The 16,203-nt window shown below is 38.5% G+C and overlaps 1 protein-coding gene across 2 annotated transcripts in view; it reads left to right on the top strand.

Annotated features, from left to right (window-relative positions):
• LOC139463733 (dnaJ homolog subfamily C member 13-like) overlaps positions 1–16,203 on the top strand; it is a 510,967-nt gene that overhangs the window by 352,971 nt on the left and 141,793 nt on the right. Inside the window, exons 42-47 of one of the 2 annotated variants that reach the window (XM_071244982.1) lie at positions 4,708–4,881; positions 7,215–7,328; positions 8,102–8,218; positions 8,327–8,380; positions 10,532–10,658; positions 15,706–15,797. In XM_071244982.1, the coding sequence (XP_071101083.1) occupies positions 4,708–4,881; positions 7,215–7,328; positions 8,102–8,218; positions 8,327–8,380; positions 10,532–10,658; positions 15,706–15,797 (678 nt within the window). The remainder of the gene's footprint in view (positions 1–4,707; positions 4,882–7,214; positions 7,329–8,101; positions 8,219–8,326; positions 8,381–10,531; positions 10,659–15,705; positions 15,798–16,203) is intronic. The other variant, XM_071244983.1, reaches the window with a different exon arrangement.

The raw sequence follows: 16,203 nt of genomic DNA, 5'->3' as shown, positions 1-16,203 counted from the left end.
GCTGCTCATACAGCTCTATGGCTTTCGACCTCATTTGGAAGCGAGTCTATGTTGTCATCCATATAGGTCGACTTTAACACAGTCTCAGCAGCTTTTGGTAGAGTTCTTGAAACCTTCTAGCATGTTCTTGTGATATGTACTGTGCCAAAAACGGAGAGGCATTAACACCGAAGACTACTCTTGAGAATTGGTAAACCTGTGTCATGTCATTCTGATTGTTTGACCTCCAATCGAAAAGAATGACCTGTCTTTTGGCAACATTTCTATCTGAAGATACATTTCTGCAATGTCACATACTATGGCTACCGAGTACCTTCTAAACCTGAAAAATATCTGAAATAGGTCACCTTGTAACTTTGGACCCTGATGGATAGTGTCATTCAACAATACACCTTCACATTTTGCTGATGCATCAAAGACAATGCGAACTTTTGTAGTTTCCCTATCTGGACGCACTACGGGAAAATGAGGTAAGTACCATCCACAAGGTACATCTGTTCCATCAATGGACACCTTTTCAATGTAACCTTTTTCAAGATACTGAGATATGATACCATCATAAGTATCAGCAACCTGTTTGTCTTTTGATAATTTCTTCTCTGTGCAACAGAGACGTTTGTAAGCTATTTCCCAATTGTCTGGTAAAGGACTTGCATTTTCCTTCAATGGAATGCCAATTTGATACCGACCATTCTGGTATCTGATTGTATCTTTTACAGATTCAATCACAATTTCATTGGAAAGGATAGATGCTAAAGGGGGAACTTCATCAACTTCCCAGAATTTCTGTAATATTGAACTTAATTCAACTTCCCTACTGTCAGTGAAGAATGTGCCCAAATTCTGACAATCACTTAATCCTGGTATCCTACCAATACAGGTCCAACCCAAGTTAGTTAACCGTGCTGTTGGCTCACCTTCCTGACCTGGGATATCCTGATAGGATCTATGCAGTTCAAGATAATCCATTCCAATAAGAAGATCTATTATATGAGGAGATTTGACTTTTTGAAACTCAATGCTGTCAAGGTGTTTCCATCTTCCTGCAAACTTCTGCCAATCAACAACCTGCATCTGTCCCATAACCCGAGTAGTTGTTAAGGCAGATATTGTAGTATTGACTGAACCATCCAAACTCTCTAGTCCAACTTGAACTGACATAGTATCCAATGTTTCATGTTGCCCATTGAGGACATTAACTGAAACTTTCTCTGTAGGACCCCATAACCCTAATTCTGAGGCAGCATCTTGATTAATATAAGTCTGTGTGCTGGCATCATCCAATAGTGCATTAACAACAATTCTGTTCTTTCCATTCTTTAGAACTACTGGCACCATTCTCAATGATACTAGCGTTGACTTGCTAGATTTAGTGGAAGACATTGTAACTACAGATGGACCATGACTTCCATGTTGCTTTTCAGTTTCAGGAGTTTCAGCTTTAGAAACATTGTCACAACTTCTCTTTGTTGAGTGAAGAAATCTACTATGAGTTGCGGTACAGTTATCTATTCCACAGGTGATTCTGCGTCTGCAACTATTACCTCGATGGTTAGTGCCCAAACACCTGAAGCAAAGGTTCAATTGTTTAGCAGTTTCCCATCTTGTGGGAACAGTCATTGTCTTGAACTGTTTACAGTTCCAAATATGATGACCACTTTTACAGAGCACACACTGAGCGTTCGTGTCAGTCTGTCGATCGCCAAAGAATGAACCTGATTTGCTCTGACCTCTAACTGTAATCCTTCCCTTTTGGGAAACGCCATGCAAAGTTTCTGATGCTACAACATTAAACTCAGTTTCTTGCAATGTGTCTACCGATTCTTGACTCTCTCGATCAAAGACCCATCTTTGGTAGTCAGTTAACATAGATTCTGTCATTTTCTTCAGTAACTGATTATGTAATGCTCCATTGCCCAACTCTTCTAGTCTGTCAGTATCTCTAAGATTGACCACGACAGTGTCTAACATGTCAGCATACCGCTCAATATACTTGACATTGCCAGGACGAATTGGCCTAAAGTAACACACTTCCTCCAACTGTAATGTAATTTGGCATCTCTTGCCACCATACTTCCTCTCTGATCTATCTAGTGCTACGTCATATGCAGCCGCACTATGACCTAAATCTTGTATGACTTTCATTGCATCCCCAGTTAAGTACTGACACAACTGTAAAAGCTTGTACTCGGGTGTAGCTGGAGCCGCTTTCCAACCCTCATATGATTTGGCATCACCCGAGAAAGTATGAATGGAAACACGTCTCAACTGCTTCCACATATCATTTCCCAAATTGTAACTACCCGAATTTGCAACAGTTTCTGGGGAAATTCTATGTCTAACATTCTTCTGTGTAATGGGTTCTGGCCTATTCATATGACTAAATTCATCTGCATTGGTCTGCTGCCCCCGACCTAACCCAATGACATTTGTTTGTGACCTCTGACCTAAACAAGCAACATCTTAATCCAACTGTGGTTCCACTAGCTCTACGTGAGAAGCAGTGACAACAGTAACATGCTTTTCTTTTTCAGCCGTAAATAATCTGGATAATCCTGTTCTAACACTGCTGAACGATCTCATATCTGCCCTGTTTCTCAAATATTCTTGAGCTCGTTCTTGTATCTCATTCCCAATCTCCTCTATCTGTGTTACCTCGCCAGTAACTTTCGTCATGCTATCTGGATCACCTATTGTTTGAAATGTTTCAGACAATGCTATAACAATCTCGATAGCTTTCAGCTGACAATCATTAACTTTGTCAATCGCGTTTCGGATTTCTGTCCGAGTGGAACGATTCTCGTCATCATTAAGTCTTTCAAGTCTATTCGTTGCTTTAGTGAAGACTGATTTGACTATAGCCTTCTTGCGTCTAAGTTCCGCTATTTCTTCCACATAGTCAGGAAAGTCATGACTTTTTAGACCCTGTTTGCAACATGACTTGGTGCACGAGATTTAAAGAAACAGTCAACAAATTAGTTCAAAATCTGTTTGTTCTATAAACTGTGACTCAAACTCCACTATAACCCTAACTAAATGTCAACACACAACATAACATGCAACTATTCTACTAACGTGCACACTGCACCCTATACCCAGATAACACTGCTCTAAACTATCCAAAACCACGCTCTGCTACCATTTGTTATGCAGTGTTTTTCGAACTGACTTTATTTTCACAAAGCTTGGCTATACAGAGGCAATTTCACGTGCCGCACGATTTACATGAACTACAAAATCCGCGAAGCACTCAGCGTTCGCACGAATGCTCCCAGTTAATTCCCAGTGGTATTCCCAGCGAACATTTCATGTTCCTGGCTATAGTTCTCCAGGACACTGATGTTTATACATATGCAAGTTATGTTTATCACATTATTTAAATAATTTAAAACTAAAATAATTGTGTTGTAAATTAAAAAAATCTAAGCGAACACATGCATAATATCCAGATTTTAAGGACCAAGGAAGCGAACATTTGAAGATTTTCGCCAAATATAACATTTCATAAAATCCACTTACATATTTCTTTTTTATGTTCATTGTTTACATAATCGGAACATACCATTATCTTCAAAAATTATTTTGTCATCTACATGATATTAAACTCGCCTAGAGTCTTTACGTAGCTGTAACATGCATATTGCATAAAAATTGGTTTCTAATGACGCTTATTTGCCGAAATCTGCTACAAGGTTCATGATTGGTCAAATTTGAGCACGTGACCTAAGGCAGCCAATCAAATTACAGCAATGGTACTGTTCTTGTGTATGATTAATTTTTTTTGGTTTTTGTGATATCGTGTTATTCTGAACATTTTAAGCAGGAAATCACATTCTGTATTAAAAATATAAAGTGAAATATGACAGATGAATGAATGAATGATATGACAGGTAGGTTCATAAAATTATATACTATTTTGACGTGTCTACAGCTAGATTGGCTGGTCTATCGGCCTAGAGACCTCTTGGCCGGTGTACCCGCCTATGGTGTTGAAAGAGTTAAATAGTGTCGATCATCGTTTTCACAAAAAGAAATTCAGTTGTTCATGAGTCATAATTATCAACAGAAATACCGCATCAGTCACTTTCATCGATAAGTTAAGTTTGCCATAGGGGCACGCAGCTAATGAATTCACCGTGCCATTATAGTTTCAGGTGTGTCCTCGGCACGATGGCACTGATAATTTCGAGCCCTGTTTATGAAATCTAAACTTGAAAAATAAACCCAGTTGCAATCCCGATTTGGTCTTTTAGACAATAGCAACTAAGTAACAATAAGCAACAATAGCAACACTGCCACTACACCCTGGCTCACCCATCAGCTTGATTCAGCATAATCTTGACTCATGCGGACCCGAACACTTGACCATTGCTGCTTAGACCATACTGTGTGTGCTTATCTCCACTGACGACACAATTGACGATGAAGTTCTGACTGTGGTTCCTCAAAGTTTGGTCAGATATTCTTCACAATACTGGGACTAGTCCTCTTATAGAGGATATTGCTGTACATCTTTGCTGCATATCAAATGGCCACATGAAGCGGTCATTGTGCATCCATTGTAACATATTGAATACTTTGGATACATCACTGCAATTCTCCTGCTACCAATTATCCGTCGATATTGCTCAATTGTGCTTGTGTAATTGTATAGTAATCTGCGTTTACTGGCTTCAGTTTATCTAATCAAACCAAAATCTGTTTCAGGAAATAGCAAATGAATTGGCTAGACTCAGTATCCAAGCATGTGCCAGGTTAGGTGGCTACTACAACAATGATAGCGCATTGTCTAGTCCCGACAACCCTACAGTCAAGAAGTCACTTGGTGCTATGTTGACACCCTACTTGGCCAGAAAACTGTCCAATGAACATCCAGCAGAGGTATGCAGTTCTGTATTGTCTCCTTCTGGATATCATTGTAACGTAAACAGACAGTTTTTTCAGTAAATTAGGCATCAAGGCCCATAGTACAATGCAGATTGGATATTAACATTTGTCACGTGATGTACATGATTAGATTTTAAATCAAGTTACACATTCCTCATTATAAAGACATGTTTAAGAATACAGAAACAGTATGGATCATATCAGGATTTTCAGAGTTTAGCAGATTTATCATTAACTGACAGTCTTTAAAAATGCCTTGCAGCAAGGGGAGAAATTTATACCTTAAATGGGAATGCATTTCACATATAAGCAAGACATGGTATTCATCCTCTTCTTCTCCGGATGAAAAGTATAGGAATATTTTTGCCTTTAAAAATGGTACATGTTGTGAAAAAAGACACACTACTATTTTTCCTGAATAAATCATAAAGAGATATAATGGCTTTCGATGCCTCAACAGCTAATTGCTTACATGCCATAGACCATGACAATCTAGAGGAAAACATCATACCTAAATATTTATAGTAAGTGATTACACTCAAGGCAGACGAACCAAGAAAACACTTTTCATGTTTTGCAACAATACCACCTTTACTAAAAACTACAGCATTGATTTTATTCTGATTTCCTACAAGACTCCATTTTGAACAGTAGCTCTGTAACACATTTAACTTTTTGGGCAAGCCATTTACAGAATAGGAAAAAATTACATCATCAGCAAAGAGAATGAGCATAATGTCCATTATTTCTTGTGTTACAAATATCCCATGTTAACAACTATTTTGCAGTTCCATAGCAAGTTCATTTATGAAAAAATATAAACAACAACGGACTTAAAACACAACCTTGTCGGAGGATGTTGTAAAGCAGTCCGTACATTCATTATTGACCTTTATACTGATGCATACATGTTTTTTAAAAGAACAGACATTTTACCATGACATCCCTTAGTAATAAGTAAATCCATCAATTCTTTCCTATTTATATAGTCAAAAACTTTTTTAAGTCAGTAAATACACAATAAAAGTGGCCTCTGGTTTTGCACAAATAATTAGAACAAAGAGCTTGTAAAACAAACAAATTATCAACAGTAGAGTCGTTTGGTCGGAACCCTGCTTGAGACTCAGACAGTAAATCATTTACTTCCCTTAACTGGATTATCAGTATCTGTCATAAAGTTTAGTCAGCAGACCAAAATAATGGGATTTAAAATACTCCAAACTAACTTTTTAGTTGTTTGGGTTAGTTGGTTTATTTGGAAAAAAATAAAATACAAATGCAAATTGTATATTATTTTGACAGTAACATATACACATGTTTACTTCTGTCAGAAATTGTTTTTGTTCTTTTTAATTCACACATGAAGCTACAAGAGATTATGTATAAAATACATTTGATTGAAATATGTTCACAAAGTTGCAGTTATTTGTAGTTAGATAATTATTAGTCATCTAGTTTCATTTTTCTAAACCACCAAACATATTTTTTCTGATTGCGACTTTTGGCTCTGTTTGGTCAGATTTGAAAGCCAAACACTAACAGGTGTTATGATGTACAGAAACTGAAGATAAGAAGGAAACCTCTATATCATATGGACACTTATAATCTTGTTATCAAAACATGGAGGGAACACATAGCATCAGGGCATTCAGCTAGCGTCTCACACCTTTTTGTTTAGAGAATATAGTTGTATTGAGAATATGTTTTCCCAAATCGGAAGTAATGTTATTAAACCAAAAATGCTTTTACTTTGTTTAGGTAGCTTCAGGCATTGTCTTTTCTGTTTTAAAGTTTACTGCATTTATCATTGAGCATGTGTTTTCCCACACTGAAAGTGATGTTATTTAACCAGAAGTTTCTTATGACTTTGTGATAAAGGTAGGTAGAGGCTATCTGTTTCATAGTTATATTGCATCAGGCACATAAAAGGTCACCTGAGGTGGTCAAGTCAAAATGATTCATGATACACTTCTGATGGGAGAGTTTTGGGGGCATTTGGGAAAAAATAGTGATGGGGCTGCTTTTGTATATCAATGTAATGCAAACACCTTACAAGTTAATCTCCAAAGCTCGAACTATTGATATGACACCAAGAAGAGCTCCAGAATCTGTGACTCTTGTCTCAAATGTTTGTAATACTTATTTTGAATTGTTTTGTTTTGGTTTGATGTGAAGAAATACAATAAATATTAAAATTGAGATTCACAAAGATCTGTGAGAACAATAGGCAAACCAGACATTTTAATGAATATAGATATTGATTGTATAATGTGTGCATGCTAATAATTGATGCAATGCAGTTTCATGTTCCTTATTCTTGTCTGCAGTTATTGAAGATTCTCAACAGTAACACTGAGAATCCCTACCTTATCTGGGACAATGCGACACGTGCACAGCTGAATGAGTACCTTGCTGACCAACAACAAATGATGATCAAAACTGTAAGTTCCATTTCTTCTTGGCAATTTTTAGCAAAATGCTGTGTCCTATTGTGTATGTTCCCATCTGCGATGTTAACCCACCAGTGATGCAAATAGCACAACATTCTGTGACACTGATCCCAGAAAGGAGCTTATGACATGGATATTTGTCATTTTTCTGTCTGGCTGTCTCTCCATCTTCCCATCAGTCTATTAGCATTTGAAAACTCTTTTTCCAGCCTTATAAAAAAAAGAATAATAACAAGCATTTTTGGGCACATTTAGATATTTTTCCTCACATAACTGAAAGTCAGCTTGTGAGCTTATGTCATGGCCACTGTGTATAGCCTGTGGCACGTTCCCACAGATGACAACCAAATTTGTTCAAAAGGTTGGAATCCCAATATATAGGCGATATTTGAAAACCTATTTTTGTAGTGGGGCTCAGCACATATGTTCCAGTTGTTTTAATATTGAAACTTTTGACCTTTGCACTTTGAACCATGCAATTAAATTCTCTCAAAATTTCCTTTAACTGTAAAGATAATCTCTTAATGAATCTCAAACTTCACATGCTTGTTCCCACCTTTGTTGACACCTCAATTTGTTCAAAGGTGTTGATCCGATTTAAAATCTGACAATTTCTCAAAATGTACTGAAAAGATCTTACACCTAATGCTACACCTAATACCATGAAATTGCTATGATGTCATCAGATGAAGAGAGTGCATTTCTTTTTCTCTAATCATTGTGGAATAAAACTAGCTTGCACTATCTTATCTTTTGTTTTTCAGGGAGAATGTGACAGCAGCTATGGAGCTAACTTTGTGTTTGATATTTATGCGAAGGAACTGATTGTTGGAGAAGTATTTGTAAGAGTGTACAACGAACAACCAACATTTCTACTGGATGTAAGTTGAATTTGTGAAAAGTAAATGTTTAAAGGTGATAATGTATCGATGATATGTTCATCTCTACCTTTTCGCTTGACAATTAACAGCACTCAATTTTTGTTCCAGAATGCCAAGGGATTCACCATTGACTTATTAGATTATTTGGGATCACAGGCTCAAGTAAGTATATATAGAGAGGAATTTCACCTGAGTGACTTTTATTATGAAATATAAGAGATTAAAACTTCCGAGTCCTGTGCAAGGTTTATAAAAATTAATTGACATGTGTTGATATATTTGATATCAAAAGACATGAAGGTGACAGTGTATTTATCATCCACTCATTCTTCCAACTCTTTCAGTTTAAAAACAATAATAATCAGGGTCTTGAATGTAATAAGCGCATCTAAAATGTTTGCAAGCACAAAAAAACGTGCACACACAAACTCACACTCAAACGCACGCACACAAAAATGCATGCACACACAAACACCACTTCACACAAACTTTCATTATTTTCTATGATGAAAACAAGATATGATTTGTAAATTAAAGAGAAAAAAATTATTAGAAGTAAAATCCAATATGGCCACAACAAAAATGAATATTCCAAAATAGTTTGATGAATAATGTATGGAGATAAATCTCTGAAAGTTAGGAGCATTTTATTCAGTAGGTTCAGAGGAGGAGGGTTTTGAAGACATGTACCCCAAAAAAGTGAACTATGCTCTGAAAATCTTGAATTCAATATGGCCACCGTGCCATGTTACTTTTGACATGCAAACAAGAGCAAAAAATGTGAAACATATGGCATCAAAAGTTCATGCAAATTTTCAAATATTTTCTATACCTTACAAGCTGAATCCAATATGGCTGCCAAACAATGTGACAAATGACCGAAGTTCAACAAACATAAAATGTTTAGCACCTAAAGCGGCAAATGTAGAGTTTGATGGTATTCGGACAAGCGGTTACGGAGCAATAGGGCAAAATATGTCTTCAAAAATTATTTGCTTTTTAGTTTTACTGCCCTTGGTCTTTGGGATAACTTGTACAGTCCACATACATTTAAAAAATTTGAATGGAATCTGGCAGCTGGTTATTGTGTTATCTTTGGTCCTAAATCAGCAGAATAACAAAAATAATGACAATAATTGAAATAATACCATGAATTTGGAATTTACTAGATTGTGATTGGTCAATCAGAGGCTATTAAATCACAATAAACCCCCTCTGATTGAAACAGCTGGTTTGACGAACGCATGACCACGGAAGCTAATATTCATAGAATAGTACTATTTTCAGTCATTGTTGGTAGGCATATTTGAATAATTATATCTACAATTACAGGTTACAAAATGCACAGAAATGGTTACTACAATATTCAATATACAGCGCCATATTTGTTCGGTGATTCCGTAATTCAGATCGATAACCCACTCAAAACACTGGACTCAACCCATGCCGCTTCACTCAGTATATTTGCTAAGACCAAAGAGTTCACGTTTTATTTAATCATGGTAGAATGGAGATAAACATACTGTGTTTTCAATGTAGAGCTAGGTTACCTGTAGATTTAACCACACTAAATTTAACATTTGAAACCTCAAGCTGTGCATTCGGTTCCAAATTCAATTTAGCATGGTTAAATCTACGGGTAACCTAGCTCTACATTGAAAACACAGTATAATTCTCTCCTAATTGAAATGGACATCCATCCATCCGTCCATGAAAGATTCCAGAGCAGATCATGAAAACTGTACAATATTTCTTCACAAAACTTGGCACATAGATAGGTCTTGTGGTGGACTGGTGCCTTTTGATAGTGTTGGACCCTTGAAAAAATAATTTTCAAAGTTTTCATGGCAACAAAATATATAGATAACTAGTTGACATATTCACAACAAGTATTTACCATTGTGGGGTATATAGATGACTTTGTCCTCTTGTAAAATCTTGGCTTGGAAACCTAATAATGATAAAAATAGGGTAAACAGAACAATTACCAAAAGGCTCTTTTTCCATTCTGGCTTGGAGCCCTAATAATAAATCTGACAATTACAATAGGGCTTCCACCCTTCTGCTTGGATCCCTAAAAAAAGGTTCTGGAGGTATACTTGTAAGCACTTGTAGTTGTTTCAAGGTGACTGTATGTTCCTTATGACTATTGCAGAAAATGGAGTTATATTAAATGCTAGTTTTCTATGTTTAAGATATTCCTGAACATTCAGGTGAACTATTAAAGAAATGGCATATATTTTTGCCTTTATATGAATTCTTTTCCAGCTATATTAGTGCTACATTGCAGGCGTGTCATCCATATGTTTTCAGTACTTACATTCCCTGATGATGCTTCAACAACAGAAAAAAGCATCCACTCATTCAGATCAGGGAGGTCGTCTGGGAAAAGTAGAAATGGCCTTAGAAGCTCTGCGGAATGTTATCAAGAACAACCCAGGTACATGGATTCAAAATCAACTTCATGTCATCTAGTCATACTTATTGTTACATCATAAGCCTCCTTTCTCTTCAAGAAATTATTCATGGTGACTTATTCATTGTTCTCAAAATTGACTTTAAAGACATGCAGAGACCAAACCAAGTGTAAATGGTTTCCATTTGCAAGAAATAGCAGTTTTTGTTCTTTCTGCAAATAAACCCCCAGCTGACATAATTCTCACAAAACTTCTACCTCCATTACATCTCTGCCATAAATCCTGTATTTTGGCTTCAATCACACTAACTAAAATGTTCAGATTTTCAACAGAAGTCCTCTTCACTGTCAATCACACAATTAGTTGTCATCAAGTAGTATCGTAACTACCCAAGCCATGACGTCACAATGGCGGCAACCTCACTTTTTTCCTGTGTGTGCTAGAGTCAACACCTATTTTAATAGTAGTAACGATCTAGCACTTGGTAGTAAGTCACATTAATCTAAGATTATTCAAATAGTTTTCTATGAATAAACAGACATATAAATATACATTAATTTTGCTGCTGGAAGCTATAGCAGGCACGTAAGTAAAACTGGTGTTTGGTGCTCTTTGTGAGGTCAACATGCAGTCTCCCGCTACCCCTGGGTGTAAGAAGTGTGGCCGCTTCATCGTCATGGGAGATTCTCATGAAAGCTGCACTAAGTGCAGAGGCACTACTGGCAACTAAGGCCAAGAGATGGAAGGCTGCTAAGAAGAAGGTGGAAAACATCACGGCTGAGAAATCAGTCTCCACACCAGCGCTTCCCTCTCCGGATATCCAACCATCTCCTGGACTCTGTATATTTACCAACTTTTCCAGCAGCAACAGGAGATGGTGAAGAGCATGTTAGAGACAAAATTCTGAGTGCTGGACGAAGAAATAGCAAAAATCAAGGAGATAGCTCTGGCAAAGAAAAATTCCCCGATCACAAGACCACAGAGGGGAATGTCATCTGTCCACTCTTCAAACACGGCACCCCTCAGATGACCAGCAAGCTGGGCCGTACGGCCAGCCAGCCGACCACCCAGAGCCATTTGACCAGCTGGGTATAAACCAGCAAGCTTTGCTCTACCATGACACAATACGGGAGCCACACAGTATCCATGGACCAGCCGTCCACAGCAACCAAGCCATCCAGCCCTCTGACCAGCCAGGTTAAGACACCGTACGGTGGTTACACAGACTCCATGGGCCTGCCTTTCATGGCAATCCAGCCGACCGACAAGCCATCCAGCCAGCCAGCTAGCCGTTACAGACACTGTTCGGCTACCCAGAGAATTTGCCACCCCAGATGCCGGAATATGGGGGATGTCATCCTCCAACAACGTCTCGACACATCCATCAGACATTACCTTGGCCCAATGATGCTGGCAAATTAGTGGACCCGATGTCTGACAGTCTACACAAGTTCAAGCAATGATGGACGACTACCTTTACCTCCAATTAAGCGGAAGATATATAGGACGCACAAGGCTCCACTTACGGAATTCCCAAGAATGGGCGAACATATCTACAAGTTGGTATGCAACCCCAACATTAGCATCATGTTACTTACTTCGCGGATTAAGGATCTGACATCAGTTTCCAGATACTCTATGGATATTGGCACTTACATTAAATTGGTTTGTCGCTGGAATCAGACACATCATTCCACCATCACAGCCATCTTATGAGGGAATAACCGGAGACATGCCCATGACTATTAGTACTGATCAAGTCAGACTCATCCATAGCCTTCTAGACACCATAGACAGAATGCAGGAAGACTTACTCTCCACCCAAGTCTGATGCTCGTGATATCAATCACTGGATTGTTGGGTCCAGACCTGATTGTTCAGAGATTCGTTCAAGAGCTGTTTCCAGGTAAACCAAGATGTCACAACCAATTTCTGCTCCTAAGACATTCACCCATCAAATTGGGACATATCATAGGCAAAGTCAAACAAGATACAAGGAACAATTCGAAGCATTGACTATCAGCCTAGCTGCCAAGATACGGATCTTCTTCCCCCTGAAGCGCACCAGGGATCAGAAAGACTCGTCATATAAACAGCCTCCTAAGAAGAATTTGTTTCCCCTGGGCAGGATTAGTTCCAACCGAGTCAGGGATATGAAAACCATCAGTCTTTTCAGGAATCACCTGCATTTCAAGAAACAAGTTAGCGGCAGCAGATTTGACTGTCAGGAAGCTACTAAGAAGCGAGCCATTCAGAGACTAAGAGAGACCAACAACACCAAGGTTTTTTTCATTCTCTGGCCTTCTTAGTCCCGAAGAAGAATACAACAGAAATAAGGATGATCATCGATCTGTTGACCCTTGGGAAAAGATATCTGGTACATCAGCCAAAGTTCCAGATGGAATCCATACGGAAGTTATGGTCGACGTTGAACATAGGAGACTGGCTTAACAGCCTAGATTTACAAGATGCCTATCTTCACGTCCTCACATAAATATCTACGCTTTGCCATCATTGGCTGACGCTAAGAATTTCAAGTCCTACCATCAGGATAGCAAAAGCCTCTTGGCTATTCGCCAGGATTACAGCGCCAGTCATCAAGTCTGCTCACCTCCAGTTAGTTCATGATTACCTGGAAAATTTCCTAGTGGCAGACCAAGAGAAAGCTCAACAATCCCTCCAAGTCTGAGACTACTCCAGTTCAAGACAACATATACATCAGAGCAAGATTCCAGCTAGACATCAAGACTATCAAGATCATTCAATCACTTCTAGGCAGCTCTACGTCTCTACAGGATATGACCTTCAGAGGAAGGCTGATGCTACATCCTCTACAGACATGGATCAACTGTGTACGATCTCACAGCCTAGAGTTCCAGACGCCAGTTACCTCCAAGATTACTACGAGACATCTATTGGTGGAATCAATCAGATCATGTGATGATCGGCATCCCTCTGACTAACATCTATTCACAGACATGTCAGATTCAGGTTGGGGAGCCCATATGAACGACCTCACAGTACAGGGATTGTGGAACACAGAAGAGAAAACCTTCATATCAACTGCAGGGAAATGAAGACCATCTATGACGCCATCCTGAAATGGAAGATACATCTTTACCAATCATCTGTTCTCATAGCCATGGACAACACCACAGTTGTGGCATATATTCAGAAGCAGGGAGGAACCAGCTCCAGCTGATGACAGAGACTACATGATTGTTTGCCTTGGCAGACTACTTCAATTGCCGGATGGAAGCAAGACATATAACCGGAAAACTGAACATACTGGCCGACAGCCTTTCTCGCCGGGGGAGAATAATGTCACCAAAATGGACCTTACATCCACAGCTCTTTGCCTGGAAAACCAAGTTATGGGACACACAACACCTGGACATATTTGCCACCTGCCAGACACAACCAACTCACCGGTTTATGTAAGTCCAGTTCCAGACCCGAGAGTTTACCAGATCAACGCACTATTGAGGGATTTGCTTATGCATTCCCACCATGGTCTCTCCTAGACCAAGTCATCCACAAGGTGGAGGAGACGGATTGCGTAATAAGACTGATAGCTCCAATATGGTCAAGCAGGGCATGGTTCCCCAGACTAAAAAGACTATTAATGGGCGAACCTATCCGGTTACCTCTTCGGTGAGATCTGCTACGGCAACCCAAGTCCAGCATTTTCCACGACAATCTGCCAAGCCTACATCTAACCGTCTATTGGGTGTAGGATGGATTAGAAGCACCTTAAATATCAACTGTCTCCATTAGCCAGGAAGTGATGTCATTACCAGAAGTGAGAATAACCGGAAGTGATGTCAGCACCAGAATTAACAGAACAGGATCCACTAATCAGTAAAATGACATCTTTGGGTAGAAATAGACCTAGAGAGACGTCATTACCTTGAGAAGGGGAAAGTGACATACCGGAAGTGACGTCATAACCGTTATAAGGGTAAAGAAGTGACGTAATTAAGCAGAAATATATTGGAAATGACATCATTATTACAATTAAGATTAGCAGATATCTAGTGAGAATGTCGCATATTTGACTGATTCTTAACACATTTCTGATTTTCAAGTCCTCAAGGGGAATTTTTAGAGGAAATTATCTCAAGTAGGATTAGAATCAGTACATAATGGTTTCCAGAAGAGGATTGCTGTCAATTACACAGGGAGTAACCAGAAGCAGATCCCACGGGGTCCCTCTGGTATATTCTGGCAGAGATGTAATAGAGATAGATGTTTTGTAAGAATTATCGAACAATAGTTATTGTTAATAATATTAAGAATACTTCCTCTATTACATCCAAAGTACTCCTTCCCACCTTCCCAATTCATCTACCTCCAGTAGTAGATGAGGGGAAAAAGTGAGGTTGCCACCATAATGACATCATGGCTTGAGTAGTTACGAGACTACTTGGCGACAACTTATTGTGTGATTGACAGTGAAGATGATGTATGTTGAAAATCTGAAAAATTTTAGTTTGTGTGATTGAAGCAAAAATACAGGATTTATGGCAGAGATGTAATAGAGGTAGTATTTTTAGAATTATTAACAAAGATAACTATTGTTCGATGATGGAAGGTAAAAGGGGGATAACACTGTGAAGAATTGTGTATTGTCCCAGCCTTTCTACGTCAGAAAACAACTGACAATCTGGAGTAATACATCAATAAAATAATACACTTAATTTACAAACCCCTGTGTTATTTCCCACAAGACCTTAACTTTTGCAAAATTAGAATCAAACAAACATATCAACATTTCCCCTTACATCTAATTGTTGGTTCACCTGACTGAAAGTCTTGATTGTTAACAGGCCAGGAATATAAGGAGCAGGCATATACTAAACATTTTTTTACTCAGAATTGACATTCATAAATCCTCTCTCCTATGTGTATAACTTCTAAATGCCATTCAAAGACTTCATTTTGTGCATAATGATATATATACAGACATTGGATGTTAAGGACATTGTCTCCTTGTTCACGTTCTGATGGACTTCTTTATGAAAAAGGTTGAATGCTAAATCGTAATGTCTATTTACCTTCTGATTGCAGGTGTTGAGATTCAGTGTATTGGACACTTCAAACTTCTGTTTGCCCTGCTTCGTCTAGATGACTGTGCAAAATTACAACAGTTTGCACTTGAGGTATGAACTGTTTTAGTGGGCAGAATAACAGTTTTCTTGGTTTGTGCAGTAACAACAAAACAATAGGATTCATGAAAATATTTATTAATAACATTAGCAATATATTAGGGGCTACTCGGTTGCTACATAAAAAGACATACCCTGTGGGTATGAATGAAAAGCTCTGTGGGTATGAATGAAGAGGTAAGGGTCATGCCGACCTGATTGATTGAATGCTAGTTACCCTGCGGGTAAGGAACAAGTCCTGAGACCGTAAATTTGGAAGAAAGGTACTTTGGGGGCCACAAGCCATTCCTATGCAGTATGCAGGGCATGGAATGATTTGTGAAGCCCAAATGAGGTTGTGTGCAACCGAGAGCCCCCAAAGGATTGAATTGGAGAAGATTAAAATCTACACATGGAATGG

The sequence above is a fragment of the Haliotis cracherodii genome, unplaced genomic scaffold, assembly GCF_022045235.1.
Source record: "Haliotis cracherodii isolate W230 unplaced genomic scaffold, xgHalCrac1.p SCAF_16, whole genome shotgun sequence".
Classification (NCBI taxonomy): Eukaryota; Metazoa; Mollusca; class Gastropoda; order Lepetellida; family Haliotidae; genus Haliotis; species Haliotis cracherodii.
This window is presented reverse-complemented; position numbering and strand designations above follow the sequence as displayed.